Source organism: Mobula hypostoma, chromosome 18 (genome assembly GCF_963921235.1).
Source record: "Mobula hypostoma chromosome 18, sMobHyp1.1, whole genome shotgun sequence".
Taxonomy (NCBI): Eukaryota; Metazoa; Chordata; class Chondrichthyes; order Myliobatiformes; family Myliobatidae; genus Mobula; species Mobula hypostoma.
In genome coordinates, this window is record NC_086114.1 from 55,494,168 (window position 1) to 55,511,337 (window position 17,170).

The 17,170-nt window shown below is 43.5% G+C and overlaps 1 protein-coding gene across 2 annotated transcripts in view; it reads left to right on the forward strand.

Annotated features, from left to right (window-relative positions):
• LOC134358554 (zinc finger protein 609-like) overlaps window positions 1-17,170 on the forward strand; it is a 227,307-nt gene that overhangs the window by 113,803 nt on the left and 96,334 nt on the right. For both annotated transcript variants that reach the window (XM_063070914.1, XM_063070913.1), the window contains exon 3: window positions 657-879. In XM_063070914.1, coding sequence (XP_062926984.1) covers window positions 657-879 — 223 coding nt within the window. The remainder of the gene's footprint in view (window positions 1-656; window positions 880-17,170) is intronic.

A 17,170-nucleotide genomic window follows, 5' to 3' on the forward strand; every position in this document is an offset into this window, starting at 1 on the left:
GAATGAAGAGCAGGAGAGTGGGATTAATTAGTTGGCACAGACTTGGGAGATGCACTAAGGGCTGAAAGGCTTCCGTCATTGACATATTGTTGTATGATCCTGTGGTCTGGTAATCAAGTGCTCCTGCAGGTCTGTAATTGGGGTGCTTCCATATGAGTTAACTGCAGTCCTGCTGCTAATTCCTATGCATCCGGGGAACCTCCTTCTTTCACTTTCTGTTGGATTCTTCTCAGCAGTGCTTCGGAGCTGAATTCTCAATTCCCTAAGATTAAGAGATTCCTGGGTTTGTTCTAGAATCCTTGAAGTAACCAGCTGAGGATAGAATAGAGCAGCCTTCAAATGTCCTCCCCGTAGTGATTAATGAAGCTTTCCCATTAGGAAACCAAATATGAAACTAATGTTTATCAAGGTTAGAATTCAATAATCAGACTTCGTGTGTGTCTGTGTCTGTCTGTCTGTCTGTCTGCCCTAGGTTCTTCTCTTCCACCCTGGAGCTGTGATTCAGTGGCGGGTTTTTGATGGTTATTTCTTAGCTGGCAGCTCTTGGCATAAAGGAAAGTTATTTTATTTGCAGCTGTTGAAGCTTTGGAATTTAAGGTTCCAAATTTAATGGAATTGAAAGTTTTAAATCATGTTGCACTTTCCTTCTCTTACAGATGGACTCTCCTGCCTCCACGCCAGCCCCTCCACCCCTTCATCTCCTACCACCCGTGAACAGTGGGGTAGCCTCTCCTGTGGAGCAGATCATGGTCCGCACACGCTCGATTGCAGTCAATACCTGTGACGTTGGACTTGCGACTGAGCCTGAATGCTTAGGACCTTGTGAGCCAGGGACAAGTGTCAATCTTGAAGGGATTGTCTGGCAGGAAACAGAAGACGGTAAGAAAATAATATGCATTAGCTTTTTTGGCATATTGGTTTATTGAAGGCATCTGCAATGTCTGATCTATGGGGTGTGGAGGGAATCCATCAACGTCTGCTGCATATTTTTGGCACTTTGTGGAAGGAAAATGTTTCCAACACATTCATCTTCTCAGAAGCCAAGCATCCCAACATTTTTCAGGAAAAGAAAATATTGAAGGACCTGCACACGTGCAGGATGAAAAATAGCCACATCCCGAAGGCTATATTGTGAGGGAAGGTAGCCCAAGCTAAAAGACCACTAGAACTCCTGATTCTTTGCTTTAAGGGTGTTAGTGACAAGGATATGAATGCTTTCAATACACCTAAGACTAGCAGTAGACTGCTAAAAAGAGAAGTGAAAGGTAACATAGGCTATGGGTAAGATTGTAACACCCATCATGTTTGGTTGCAGCACTTCCACACTAGAGAGCATTATAAACAAGCCACAGAACAATAGATTGCTCAATACCATTAGCTAATGTTAACGCTTTCAGTTGTGGTACATGTGGCAGGCTCTGCCTTTCAAGAATCAGTATATTTTGTTATCTTGGGTGTGATATGGCTTTGCTGGAGTTTTGATAGCTGCCAATCTGTCGTCCTCTACATGTGGAAGGATGTCAATTAATCTGTGGCTTGAGCAGAGTTTGAATCTTGTTCCTTAGCTGCTGAAAACCTACTACTGAAGATAAAAAATTGGAATCTATTTCAGTTGCACTTCAACAGTGGATTAATGTAATATTTTTAACAACCTTTAATGAAGTGAGTTGAATATTTAGGGTCCAGGTTCTTCATCAGGACCTGATGCAGGATCTCAAACTGAAACGCTGACGCCTCTGCCTTTACAATGCTGCTTGGCCTGCTGAGTTTCTACAGTAGTTTGTTTTTTTTGTGTGAAAGGTTAGAACATCCACAGTCTCTTGTCACCATATGACAAAGGAAGATTAGAGTTTGCTGATCTGAAATCAGCAACTGTGAGCAAATGGATCTTGCATAACCTTTCCCATGTTTGCTTGTAAAAAGTGTGAAATTTGAAGAGAACATTCCCTCTCTTCCTGTCAAGATAGCAGCAAGGTGCGGTCTCCATTGAGATTGTACTTGTTTTTTTAAGTTTTTAGGGATAGCTTTGGTGACAGGGGAGTTAGGGATCAGATTAGCGTTCAAGCACAAGGACATGGAGAAGTTAGAAGACAGATCAGGGTTTTTGGGATAGGAATGTGGAGGAGTTACTTAGAGGTTAGATTTTGGCAGTCTAGGCCTCTCCTCGGTGCTCAAAGGCCAGAGACATGGATGTGTGATGAAGGGCATCCGTAGATGGGCTGGCAAGCATTGTGGGCAAGGATGAGAGCTGGTGGCCCACCAGATCAGCAAGTTCCCCTCAGTTCAGTGAGTCCCGGAACTGGATGGCTGTACGAGCAGGAGGCAGGAGGGCTAGTGACCCCCTAGGTATGTGAGTTGGCAAATCTGGAGTTCATTGCCCCATCATCAGCTAGTCCTATGAAATATTGAAGCCTGCAGGTCAATTGGAAGGCCAGAAGACAAACACCAGTGGCTGAAGCACTGGGTCTACGATTCTGAAGTCCACTAGGGAAGTTGGTGGTCTGGAAGGCCTGTCCCAGTGTTGTAGGACTGTCTGTGTGGGTGGGTGGGAGAGAGGAAAGGGGTTTGTTTTGCAGTTCGTTTGTTGTTGCTTGTTGTATTCTGTGTTGTTCTGCGGAGCATTTTGGGCATGCCATATTGGCGCCGGAATGTTCAGTGATGCCTGCGGACTGCCCTCAGTACATCCTTGGGTTGTGTTGCTTGTTAATGCATATGACAAATCCGCACTTTACTATATACTTCAATGTACATGTGATAAATATATTAATCTGGAATCTGAATCCCTCTGAGCTGTGGTTTCAGCAGAATACTCCCATGAGAATTTGTTACTGCGGCAGCTACAGTGTTAGAGTGTAAGAAGCCCTAACCTGAGCGGTGATATGCTTTTATTGTAATGTTTGTATACTTATTTCTACAACCATATGTTAGTTTACTTATTTTAGTTATGTATGTTGATGTTAAAAGTACAAGATGCAATTTGAGGGGAACTGGTGTGAAGAACTTTAGGCATTATGAATGATAAAAACGGACACAGCTCTGGTCCCTTTCACTGTCTTGGACCTACGTAACTTTACATTGAACCATGAAATCACAGAACCCTTCTATTAAAATGTCTAGCTGGACAATTGAATGAATATAAAACATGGGATGACTAGGAGATGGTATTAAGTGCAGATATCGTCCTCTGAAATATTCAGGGTGCAGCCTAGCGACAGGACACACATGCTCAACAAGGGAGATGCACCTTAAGGTTCAGTTGTTATTTGTTATTTGATGGAGAATATTAATTTTTGGCATACAAATGCTGATTTTAACTCGGGTTTGGTCCTACTGGAGTTGTTCTTTAGTGGACTCAAGCTCTTCTAAGGATTTAAAAGCTTAAGCGTGCTGAAGAAATGTATCAAAATACTGTAATATCAGGGCTGAGAAACTACTTTCATGCAGAGAGGTGAAGGGTGAAATTGTTTACTACAGAGCAGTGAGTGTTAACAAAAGGTTTCATATGGTGACTGATGTTGATAGATTTAGTAGTGTTCAATATTGATTGTTTTTCCCCTGTACTATTCAAAGTACGAATGTGATGAAATGATCTGGGTTGATAGCATGTAAAAATTTTCATTGTACCTTGGTACACGTGACAATAATAAAACAATTAAGTAAATAATTTTCTCAAATAAGGACAGGCTTTTTCTACTTGTGGTCCTAGGTTTAAGTTTATTGGCAAACATATCAGTGAAGAAATGGCATACCTGTTCATTGTGCCAAGTTGTGTTCCGGAATGCCAGGCCTGAACAGACTGGTGGAAGGGGATTCAAGAATAACTTTCCTAAAACCCAGCTAAGTAAAAGTGAAATATTTGCAGACTTGTGGAAAAAATGTAGGGGGATGCTAACTAGGTTGGAAAAGCCTCTACAGACAAGATGGTTTGAATTCTCATTCTGCACTGATAGCTTCTGTGAGCAGACTGCTCCCCACTTTGGAGTGGGTGGAAACCAAATGTGACTTATTTTGTATGAGGCACTTCAGAGATCTAATGAATGTTTGGAGGGGTTAGGGTCTGTCACTCTGAACAGGAATGCGGCATTGTCTTGCAAGGTATAATGCCCTGCAAGTAAATAGATGCGGAAAATGGAGCAAGCATTATATTTCATGCCTTTGATATTTTTGGCCAGTACTTGACGTTGGTGCAGTCTTTCTTGATAGATATGATTTGGCTACTGTAATGGGTCGTTTCTCTTTGAGACTGAGTAAGAATCAGTGGAGTTTCAGGAGAGAGCCAATGGAGATTAACGAGTGGGCTGAACTAGATCTGTGTTTTGGTTTTCATAATGATAATTTACATTTGTTTGCAGTATCTGGAATGTTGTTCCCTCACTGGTTGGGCTGCTCAGATTCAGACTTGTTCCAGGATTTCCTTAAAAAATGTCCTTAAATGGTAATAGGCATCAGACAGTCTCTTGATTCAGTGGCAAATAGAAGCTTTGAACCACACACAGTTTACAGAAGACAATGACCAGACAGGATGAGGTTCTTCTCACAGAATAACAACTTAAAATTACTCTGAATTAGCATGTTTTTGATTAAGTAAAATGGGGATGAGAAATCTGTCCAATAGTAGATAACAATTTTAAATCATTGAGAGAATTGTTCTTAAAAAGTCAGAAGATAGATTTTTCCAGTTAATAGAGGCCATATCTACAGTATATGTGTTTGAAGGCAAATGGATCAGGATTTCAACAGGCAGAATTTGGTAGTGTGAGGATGGGCGGGGGGATGCAACTGAAGGACAACTCGTTCAGTATGATAGACTTATTGTAAGTGTCATAAGTTACCTGCTGATGGAAAGCTGCTCCTCTGTGGGAGGTGGGGACTGGCCCGTGGAAGGAGCATTGCAGCCCCTCCCACGAGCTTGATGTCGTCAAGTTAATGACGTCATGGTGCTGGTAGGGTTTAAATCTAATGCACGGTAACCATGCGGTCTTGTTTTTGCTCTCGAGTTGCCGTGGACCAGTAGACAGGGGTGATGAAGTAACGGTAAGCAGTGAGGAGGTGTGCTGCAGTACGGAAGGTCCGTGCACACACTCTGCCTAAGTGTTTGCCACTGTGAACGTTTACTATCTGTTTTGCCACTTCCGGCACTCAGTTTAGTTAAGAATCTATCACTGAGTTCATCTTGAAGGGTTATTGAATGTTTAGTGTCGTGGTCTTGTAGTTTAGGGGGCTTAGATAAGTACTTGTTTGACTTGAATGTTTGGTTGAGTGTTTCACTATTTGTCTTGCAAATAAGTAGTTAACGCGCTTACTCATAAGTAAGTGTCTTCTCTTCCACTCACTGAACCTGCAAGTCCGCTTCCCCATAACAAGACCACATGGCCACCACGTAAGTTGTGAAGTACTAGACTATGAAAGGCTAGAAAGAGCTGTCAGACTCTTCTGATGTGGGAAGGGCTGGTGGTGGAGGGAGATCTTGTAGAGAGAAACACAAACAAAATGCTGGAGGAACTCAGCAGACTAGGCAGCATCTATGGAAAAAAGTACAGTCGACGTTTTGGGTCGAAACCCTTGTAGGATGTTCTACGAGTCTGTGGTGGCCAGTGCTATCATGTTTGCTGTTGTGTGCTGGGGCAGCAGGCTGAGGGTAGCAGACACCAACAGAATCAATAAACTCATTCATAAGGCCAGTGATGTTGTGGGGATGGAACTGGACTCTCTCATGGTGGTGTCTGAAAAGTGGATGCTGTCTAAGTTGCATGCCATCTTGGTCAATGTCTCCCATCCACTACATATTGTACTGGGTGGGCACAGGAGTACATTCAGCCAGAGACTCATTCCTCCGAGATGCAGCACAGAGCGTCATAGGAAGTCATTCCTGCCTGTGGCCATCAAACTTTACAACTCCTCCCTTGGAGGGTCAGACACCCTGAGCCAATAGGCTGGTCCTGGATTTATTTCATAATTTACTGGCATAATTTACATATTACTATTTAACTATTTATGGTTCTATTACTATTTATTATTTATGGTGCAACTGTAACAAAAACCAATTTCCCCCGGGATCAATAAAGTATGATTATGAAACTATGAGACTAGAAAGAAAGTACTTTGAAGGCATCTTATTATCACTGGCATGTGAAGTGAAATCTGTTAACTTAGCAGCAACAGTTCAATGCAATACATAATAGAGAAGAAAAAACCCAAAATATAATAATAAATAAATCAATTACATTATATGTATATTGAATAGATTAAAAATCATGCAAAAATCAGAAATATTATATATTTTTAAAAAGTGAGGTAGCGTCCAAGGGTTCAATGTCCATTTAGGAATCGGATGGCAGAAGGTAAGAAGCTGTTCCTGAGTTGCTGAGTGTGTGCCTTCCGGCTTATGTATTTTCTACCTGATGGTAACAGTGAGAAAAGGGCATGCCCTGGGTGCTGGAGGTCCTTAATAATGGATGCTGCTCCTTGAGACACCACTCCTTGAAGATGTCCTGGGTACTTTGTAGGCTAGTACCCAAGATCAAGCTGACTAAATTTATAACCCTCTGCATCTTCTTTCAGTCTTGTGCAGTAGCCCACCCCTCCCCATACCAGACAGTGATGCAGCCTGTCAGAATGCTCTCCACGGTACATCTATAGAAGTTTTTGAGTGTATTTGTTGACATACCAAATTTCTTCAAACTCCTAATGAAGTATATCCGCTGTCTTGTCTTCTTTATAACTGCATCAATATGTTGTGACCAGGTTAGATCCTTAGAGATCTTGACACCCAGGAACTTGAAACTGCTCACTCTCTCCACTTCTGATCCCTCAGTGAGGATTGGTATGTGTTCCTTCGTCTTACCCTTCCAGAAGTTCACAATCAGCTCTTTCGTCTTACTGACGCTGAGTGCCAGGTTGTTGCTGTGACATCACTCCACTAGTTGGCATATCTCACTCCTGTACGCCCTCTTGTCTCCATCTGAGATTCTACCAACAATGGTTGTATTTTCAGCAAATTTATAGATGGTATTTGAGCTATGCCTAGCCACACAGTCATGTGTATGTAGAGAGTAGAGCAGTGGGCTAAGCACATACCCCTGAGGTGCACCAGTGTTGATTGTCAGTGAGGAGGAGATGTTATCACCAATCCGCACAGATTGTGGTCTTCCAGTTATTGCAGAGGGAGGTACAGAGGCCCAGGTTCTCAATCAGGATTGTGGGAATGATGGTATTAAATGCTGAGCTGTAGTAGTCAATGAACAGCAACACATCAAAGTTGCTGGTGAACGCAGCAGGCCGGGCAGCATCTGTAGGAAGAGGTGCAGTTGACGTTTCAGGCCGAGACCCTTCGTCAGGACTAACTGAAGGAAGAGTGAGTAAGGGATTTGAAAGTTGGAGGGGGAGGGAGAGATCCAAAATGATAGGAGAAGACAGGAGGGGGAGGGATGGAGCCAAGAGCTGGACAGGTGATAGGCAAAAGGGGATACAAGAGGATCATGGGACAGGAGGTCCGGGACTGTAGGAAGAGGTGTAGTTGACGTTTCAGGCCGAGACCCTTCGTCAGGACAGATGCTGCCTGGCCTGCTGCGTTCACCAGCAACTTTGATGTGTGTTGCTTGAATTTCCAGCATCTGCAGAATTCCTATTGTTGTCAATGAACATCATCCTGACATAGGTGTTTGTGTTGTCCAGGTGGTATCAGGCCACATGAAGAGCCATTGAGATTGCATCTGCTGTTTACCTATTGTGGTGATAGGCAAATTGCGATGGGTCCAGGTCCTTGCTGAGGCAGGAGGTCATTCATCATCAAGGAAATCAAAAGATTTCTTAAAAATTAATTTATGGTTTCTGTTTTTTGTTTATAAACTATTGTTAGCCTGTCGTTTTGTTTAAGAATGTGGTAAAAAGCTTTGGTTTTGAACTGCTTGTGGAAATCGTGAGCTTTTGTGCCCATGGAAAGTATAGAATTGCACGGTCAACAATTGGAAGGAATGAGTTCCATGGCCCGTACCAAACGGGGAACATGATAAAACTTTGCATTGACAAAACAGAGCATTAGCTTTACACAGTCCTCCACTATGTAAAAGATTGTTCCCCAACCTGCATCTGGTGTCCAAGACTTGCAGCTTCACTTACTTGTAGTACAAGTATTTCCAGTTCTTTATTTATAATACAGCACAGGGTCGGCCCTTCAAGCCATACCGCCCCAGCAACCCCACAACCCTGTGATTAACCCTAACCTAATCATGGGACAATTTACAATGACCAGTTAACCTGGTCATTAACAGGAGAAAACAGGAACAGTAGGGAAAACCCATACATTCCACGGGGAGAACATAGGGTCTCCAAACAGAATGGTGCCGGAACTGATCTCTGTACTCCAGAATGCACCGAGCCTTAACACGGCATCAAAGGTTATGGGGTGAAGGCTGGGGAATAGGGTTGAGGAGGGGGGAAAAAGGAACAGCCATGATTGAATGACGGAGAAGACTCAATGGGCCAAATGGCCTAATTCTGCTTTTTTGTCTTATGCTACGTGTAGCTGCACATTGTGATGCTTGGTTGATGGGTATTTTCAGATCCATGCTAAGCGAATCAAAAGTGCTAGGGCTCAGTCTATCATTCTTGTGTAATTTATGTTTGTCTGTTGTCTGTATCTGCATGCCTGTGATGCTGCTGCAAGCATAATTTTCCATTGTTACTGTACTTCGCCGTGCTTGTTCACATACTAATTCTCAACTTGACACAGTGGCACATCAGTAGCACCACTCTCTGGAATTTATCCCGAATTCCAGTGCTGTCTGTGAGGAGCTTGCATGTCCTCCTTGTGATGGTCTGTGTTTCCATCAGGTGCTTCATTTTCCTCTCCCGTGTCAAAGATGTACATGTTGGTAGGTTATTTGGCTACTGTCGATTGTCAGTATAGCTGAGGGGCTGGCGAATTGTGTGGGAAGGAATGAGCACGATGATTGATAGAAATGCAAAAGGAAAAGTGGAATTAGAGCAGGATTTCTGGAGATGGGTCTTTGACTTTGGAGTGGACAAAGTTGTCTCATGGGTATATTTCCATATTGTATGACTCATAACACATTTCTGGAGAGGAAAGATTTATTTTACGCATTGGGTATCCTGTGCATTAAAAGTGAAAGAGCTCCAATTTGTATATTTCCTGATTTTGTTGCTTGAGTGTCGGAAATTTGGAGCAGCAGTATAATGCTGGCTGCAACGCCAGTGGGATTAAATCAGGGGATTTCCTGGGATTCAATTTCCAGGTCACATTGGACCTGAAAATCCAAACCTTGGGGGTGGGAATTGTGCGCAAGTCGTCCCCAGGTCACGGTAGGGTAACCTGAACTATTTGCAAGTCAGGAATGTGCTCGCTGACCAAGTTCCAAACCTCGCAACAGCTAGGAAATCCATCATGTTGATCTCCCAAATGCTTCTCAAATGTATGGACTGTACATAATTCGGGCTGCGTAAGTTGAAGAGGACCTGTATTAGTGGTCAGTAAATTATTGGTGTACAACCTCTTAGATTTGTGGAGTCAGTCATTTTGTCTCTTTTAAAAAGTAGTAAAGGGAAATGACATGTTTGGAAAACCCTCTAAAATCTAAATGTTTCTGAGTGAGTGATGTGGAATTGCGAGGCTGAAGTACTTATTGCATGAAAGTTGCTTATTGCATTTGTGAGCATTATTTCATTTGGGTTTTGAGGACACTATTTCCATGAGCTGGAGTGGTGGAGGATTTGACCTTCATTGCCTTGAGAGTGGAATGGAGAAAATGAAAGTTGATTCCTTGAGGCAAGCAGGTCTCTTTGTTGACCTGAAACTTGGAGCCATGATGTGTGAAAGTATCTAGAATGTGATGATGATGACTGCAGCTTTATGATCTCCCAGACATGACTTTCATCGTACACTCAACAGCCACTAGATACACCTATACACCTGCTGGTTAATGTAAATAATCAGCCAATTGTGTGGCAGCAACTCATTGCATAAAGGTATTCAGTCATGGTCAAGATGTTCAGTTGTTCAGACTAAGCACAATGGGGAAGAAATGTTGGTGCTTGACACCATGGTTCGTATCTCAGAAACTGCTCTCTGGGATTTTCACACACAACACTCTCATGGAGTTGACAGAGACTAGTATGAAAAACAAAAACATCCAATCTGTGGGCAAAAATGCTTTGTTAATGAGAGAGCTCAGAAGAGAATGGCCAGACTGATTCAAGCTGACAGGAAGATGAAGTAACTCAAGTAACCACCTGTAACAACAGGGGTACAGAAGAACATTTATGAATGCTCGTGTTAAATTTTGAGCTGCATGGGCTACAGCAGCAGAAGACCAAGAACATACACTCACTATAGCAGGTACTTGAGTGTATATTGCAATTGCAGCATTTTAAAACTAGTAACACACATCAAAGTTGCTGGTGAACGCAGCAGGCCAGGCAGCATCTGTAGGAAGAGGTGCAGTCGACGTTTCAGGCCGAGACCCTTCGTCAGGACTAACTGAAGGAAGAGTGAGTAAGGGATTTGAAAGTAGGAGGGGGAGGGGGAGATCCAAAATGATAGGAGAAGACAGGAGGGGGAGGGATAGAGCCAAGAGCTGGACAGGTGATAGGCAAAAGGGGATACGAGAGGATCATGGGTCAGGAGGTCCGGGAAGAAACACAAGGGGGGGGACCCAGAGGATGGGCAAGAGGAATATTCAGAGGGAGAAAAAGGAGAGTGAGAGGAAGAATGTGTGCATAAAAATAAGTAACAGATGGGGTACGAGGGGGAGGTGGGGCCTTAGCGCAAGTTAGAGAAGTTGATGTTCATGCCATCAGGTTGGAGGCTACCCAGACGGAATATAAGGTGTTGTTCCTCCAACCTGAGTGTGGCTTCATCTTTACAGTAGAGGAGGCCGTGGATAGACATGTCAGAATGGGAATGGGATGTGGAATTAAAATGTGTGGCCACTGGGAGATCCTGCTTTCTCTGGCGGACAGAGCGTAGATGTTCAGCAAAGCGGTCTCCCAGTCTGCGTCGGGTCTCGCCAATGTATAAAAGGCCACATCGGGAGCACCGGATGCAGTATATCACCCCAGTCGACTCACAGGTGAAGTGTTGCCTCACCTGGAAGGACTGTTTGGGGCCCTGAATGGTGGTAAGGGAGGAAGTGTAAGGGTATGTGTAGCACTTGTTCCGCTTACACGGATAAGTGCCAGGAGGGAGATCAGTGGGGAGGGATGGGGGGGACGAATGGACAAGGGAGCGATCCCTGCGGAATGCAGAGAGAGGGGGGGAGGGAAAGATGTGCTTAGTGGTGGGATCCCGTTGGAGGTGGTGGAAGTTACGGAGAATAATATGTTGGACCCGGAGGCTGGTGGGGTGGTAGGTGAGGACCTGGGGAACCCTATTCCTAGTGGGGTGGCGGGAGGATGGAGTGAGAGCAGATGTATGTGAAATGGGGGAGATGCGTTTAAGAGCAGAGTTGATAGTGGAGGAAGGGAAGCCCCTTTCTTTAAAAAAGGAAGACATCTCCCTCGTCCTAGAATGAAAAGCCTCATCCTGAGAGCAGATGCGGCGGAGACGGAGGAATTGCGAGAAGGGGATGGCGTTTTTGCAAGAGACAGGGTGAGAAGAGGAATAGTCAAGATAGCTGTGAGAGTCAGTAGGCTTATAGTAGACATCAGTGGATAAGCTGTCTCCAGAGACAGAGACAGAAAGATCTAGAAAGGGGAGGGAGGTGTTGGAAATGTACCAGGTAAACTTGAGGGCAGGGTGAAAGTTGGAGGCAAAGTTAGTAAAGTCAACGAGTTCTGCATGCGTGCAGGAAGCAGCGCCAATGCAGTCGTCGATGTAGCGAAGGAAAAGTGGGGGACAGATACCAGAATAGGCACGGAACATAGATTGTTCCACAAACCCAACAAAAAGGCAGGCATAGCTAGGACCCATACGGGTGCCCATAGCTACACCTTTAGTTTGGAGGAAGTGGGAAGAGCCAAAGGAGAAATTATTAAGAGTAAAGACTAATTCCACTGGACGGAGCAGAGTGGTGGTAGAGGGGAACCGTGTAAGTGGAACAAGTGCTACACATGCCCTTACACTTCCTCCCTTACCACCATTCAGTGCCCCAAACAGTCCTTCCAGGTGAGGCAACACTTCACCTGTGAGTCGACTGGGGTGATATACTGCGTCCGGTGCTCCCGATGTGGCCTTTTTTCTATTGGCAAGACCCGACGCAGACTGGGAGACCGCTTTGCTGAACATCTACGCTCTGTCCGCCAGAGAAAGCAGGATCTCCCAGTGGCCACACATTTTAATTCCACATCCCATTCCCATTCTGACATGTCTATCCACGGCCTCCTCTACTGTAAAGATGAAGCCACACTCAGGTTGGAGGAACAACACCTTATATTCCGTCTGGGTAGCCTCCAACCTGATGGCATGAACATCGACTTTAACTTGCGCTAAGGCCCCACCTCCCCCTCGTACCCCATCTGTTACTTATTTTTATGCACACATTCTTCCTCTCACTCTCCTTTTTCTCCCTCTGAATATACCTGTTGCCCATCCTCTGGGTCCCCCCCCACTTGTCTTTCTTCTCGGACCTCCTGTCCCATGATCCTCTCGTATCCCCTTTTGCCTATCACCTGTCCAGCTCTTAGCTCTATCCCTCCCCCTCTTGTCTTCTCCTATCATTTTGGATCTCCCCCTCCCCCTCCAACTTTCAAATCCCTTACTCATTCTTCCTTCAGTTAGTCCTGACGAAGGGTCTCGGCCTGAAACGTCGACTGCACCTCTTCCTAGAGATGCTGCCTGGCCTGCTGCGTTCACCAGCAACTTTGATGTGTGTTGCTTGAATTTCCAGCATCTGCAGAATTCCTGTTGTTTGATTTTGAAACTAGTGCCTGTTCATTGGAGTGTGGTTCTCAACTGCTTGTGACCTTTGACAGTTGAATTTTGTTCTCTGATCTCCCATAAAGGTTTGTACATAAGAGTATCTTTGTCACATTTCCCCTTTTCCCTTCTCATTGCTTAATCTCTTCCTCTTCTTTTGAAATTATTAATACTTCATTTGGAATTGATTTTTCTATGATTAGAATTCCTTTAAGTGGAGGGATAAATATTTTTTAACTGTAAAAATTATGTTAAAAAACTGTATACTGTTGGGCTTGGTGCAGCCAGAAATTGTCGCTGAACTTTCAACATATCAAGGCCACTAAGTAACAGACCACGATGTGCAGTTTGCTCACTGGGGAAGTGAAATTAATGCACAGTGCTTCAAATATCAGGGCACGCTGACAGCCAGGACGAGTGTTAGTAATTTGAGCACTTGTACGAAGATAAGATTACCACATTCACAGCAAGCTCCAACCATTGCACTCAGACTTGGAAAACCTTAGTCATCCACTTGAGCCTGTGTTTTGTTTCCAACTGTGGTGTGAGTTGTGAGTGCATGTGGTAACACTCATCTCAGAGCCCTGGAATGGCTTTCACCAATAATTGGAGAATTTTCACATGGACTTCATTTGCGTAAATTGGACTTGGGTAGATTTAAACAGCTGGGTTTGCTTATGCCTTTCTGCAGTGTTTGCTTTTCAAATCGTACAGAATGTGTCAAGATGATCTCTCCTCTCAATTCGTTCCTTCCGCTGTTTAATTACCTCACCCAGTTCAAAGACAAATATACTGAAATAGGACAAACACATTATATTTGTCACTTTATTCTTTGGCCTTGGTTTAATGCTACTGGTTGTCTGCTAAGACAAAAAAACTACAACATATCATAATACGGACACTTCCAAAGTTCAAAGTAAATTTATTATTAAAGTACATGTATGTCACCATATACCACCCCAAAATTCATTTTCTTGTGAGCATTCGCAGTAAAAACAAGAAACACAATAGAATCAATGAAACTGAACAGAACAAACAACCAATGTGCAAAAAACCCACAAACTGCGCACATATGAAAGGAAATAATACTACTAACAGTAAGTAAACAATTAAATAAATAAGCAGTAACTATAGAGGACAGAAGATGAAGAGTTGGTGAAAATTAGTCCATTGGTTGTGGGAACGGTATTGGGGCGAATGAAGTTATCCCTTCTGGTTCAAGATCCTGTTAGATGAGGGGTAATAACGGTTCCTGAGCCTAGTGGTATTGGTCTTGAGGCTCTTTTACCTCCTCTCTGATCGCAGTAGCGGAAAAAGAGCATGCCCTGGATGATGGGAGTCCTTGATAATGGATGCTTCTTTCCTGTGACAGTGGTTTTTGTAGATGTGCGCAATGGTGGGGAGGGTTTTACCTGTGATCATTGGGCCGTACCGATTACATTTTATAGGCTTTTCTGTTCAAGACCATTAGTGTTTCCACACCAGACTGTAATGCAGCCAGTCAATATGTTCTCCATCACACAGCTATAGAAGTTCGACAGAGTTTTAGCTGACAAGTCAAATCTTCACAAACATCTAAGAAAGTAGAGATGCCGCTGTGCCTTCTTCATAATGGCACTTACGTGCTGGACCCAGGATGGATCCTCTGAAATGATAACACTAAGGAATTTAAAGTTCTGATTCTCCTGCTGAGGACAGGCGCATGGACCTCCGGTTTCTTCCTCCTGAAGTCAATAATTAGCTCCTTGGTCTTGCTGACATTGAACGAGAGGTTATTGTTGTGGCTCCATTCAGTCAGATTTTCAATCTCCCTCCTATATGTGGATTCCTGATCACCTTTGATCTGGCCAACAACACTGGTGTCGTCAGCAAACTTAAGTCATAAGTATAAAGCGAGTAAAACAGGGGGCTAAGCATTCAGCCTTGTGGTGCACCTGTGCTGATGGAGATTGTGGAGATGTTGTTGCCAATCTAAACTGAATGGGTTCTGCAAGTGAGGAAATTGAGGACCATGTTGCATAAGGAGGTATTGAGGTCAGGGTCTTGAAGCTTATTAATTCGTTTTGAGGCGATGATAGTATTGAATGCCAAGCTGTAGTCAATGAAGAGCATCCTGATGTATGCATCTTCACTGTCCAGGTGTTCCAGGGTTGAGTGAAGAGCCAATAAAGTGGCATCTGCTGTTGACCTGTTGTGACGGTAGGCAAATTGGAGCAGATTCAAGATGGATCTCAGGCAGGAATTGATATGTTTCATCACCAAGCTCTCAAAGCACTTAATTACATTGGATGCAAGTGCTTCTGGATGATAGACTTTGAGGCAGGTTACCACGTTCTTCTCAGACACTGGTATAATTGAAACCCGTTTGAAGCAGATGGGTACCTCAGACTGCCAAAGCAAGAGGTTAGAGATATCGGTGAACACTCCAACCAGTTAATCAACATAGGTCTTTAGTACTCAGCTGGGTACCTGTCTAGGCCTGATGCTTTCTGTGGATTCACCCTCCTGAAGGATGCTTTCATGTTGGCCTCAAAGACTGAAATCACAGGGTAATTTGGGAGCTTGTGAAGGTTCTTCCATGTTTTGATGGTCAAAGCGAGCACTAAAGACATTGAGTTTATCTGGGAGCGAAGTTTTGTTGTAACCTATGTCACCAAGTTTCACTTTATAGGAGGTGATGGCATTCAAGCCCTGCAACAGATGTCAAGCATCCTTCAGTGATTGAAGTTTGGTCCAGAATTGCCACTAAGCACATGAGATTGCTTTTTGGAGATTGTACTTGAATGTGTTGTATTTTACTTGGTCACCAGACCTGAATGCCACTGATCTGGCCCTCAGCAGACTGTGGATCTCATGGTTAAATCAGAGCTTCTGGTTGTGGATCACTCTGATATTGTGAGGACATTCTCGTCTATGACTTTTTTTATAATGTCCATATTTGTTCAGGTACTCTTATGAGTCATTGAACACATCCTAGTACACTGACTTGAAGCAATTCCATCACGGCTCCTCTGCCTGTATGCAGGTAGGTTGAGGATCAGATTTCACAAAATGCGGCCTAGACATGGAACATTAAGCATTCCTAATTGAAGTATAGTAGTGATCAAGTGTGGTAGGATCCCTGGTGAAACAGGTAATATGTTGCTGATAATTGGGCAGAGATCTCTCCAAACAAGGCCGATTGAAGTCTCTGACAATGATTTGAGAGTTGTTGGAATAGGCTGTTTCTTGTTTGCTGATGGTGGCACTCAGTACCTCAAACGCCTGCTTAACAGCAGCCTTTGGTGGTAAGTAAACAGCAATCATCATTGCAGAGGAGAACTCTCTTGGTAAGTAAAATGGTTGGGACTTAATCATTAGATGTTCTAGGCTGGGAAAACAAGAGTGTGGAAAGACTGCTGTGTCCAAGCACCACAAAGAGTTTATCATGAAGCATAGACCCCACCTTTGCCTTCGCTGAATTAACGGTCTGGTCCATACGGTGATTTGAGAAGTCCTTGGGTTTTACCAGCATATCTGGTGTGTCCAGAGTTAGCCATGTCTCCGTAAAACAGAGAATGCAACAATTCCTCACTTCTTGCACTTAGGTCCTCAGTCTTGTTCTCCAGTGACTATTTGCTAACAAGTTTCATACCCTGGCATTTTAGCCTGGCTTGATGTCCTTTTTTGGCCATGGCGCAATACCGTTGTCTGCTTAAAGGTGCCTTACCTGCATGCATGCTTGAGAGTCTGCCGAATCCTTCAGGAGATCGTAAAATTGCTGCTTTGTTGAGATGGTTCAAAAATATGTTACTTAAAGGGAAATTGCAAGCTGCAGAATGCAATGACGGTAGTTCAGAAAAAGTATAATTAGAAGTTTTGTAAGCTGTCTGCAACACATCATCATGGTCCACCATTCACACAGAGCATCATCTAGTCTCCCTTCCTTGAGGAGGATCCACCAAGTATGTTCCTTTGCAGAACCATCCAATTCTCCCTCATTAGAGATTATTTAAAAGTTCAAGTTCAAGTTTATTGTCAATCAACTGTACACATGTATACAGCTAAGCGAAACAACATTCCTCTGAGACCAAGGTATAAAACACAGAAAACTGTGCAAAAGTCTTAGGCACCTGAATTTTGCTATTACATGTATTGTGGCTTAGATGTTTATATTTTGTTTTCAGCATTAGTGTGTCAGTAGAAAAGAACAAATTTTACATTTCTAAACATTCTTTTCCCAAAAAAATTAAATGTCTAAGAGAAATCTTTGTATTTCATTAAAGAAAGTAACATATTAAATAATCGACCACTTTTCAA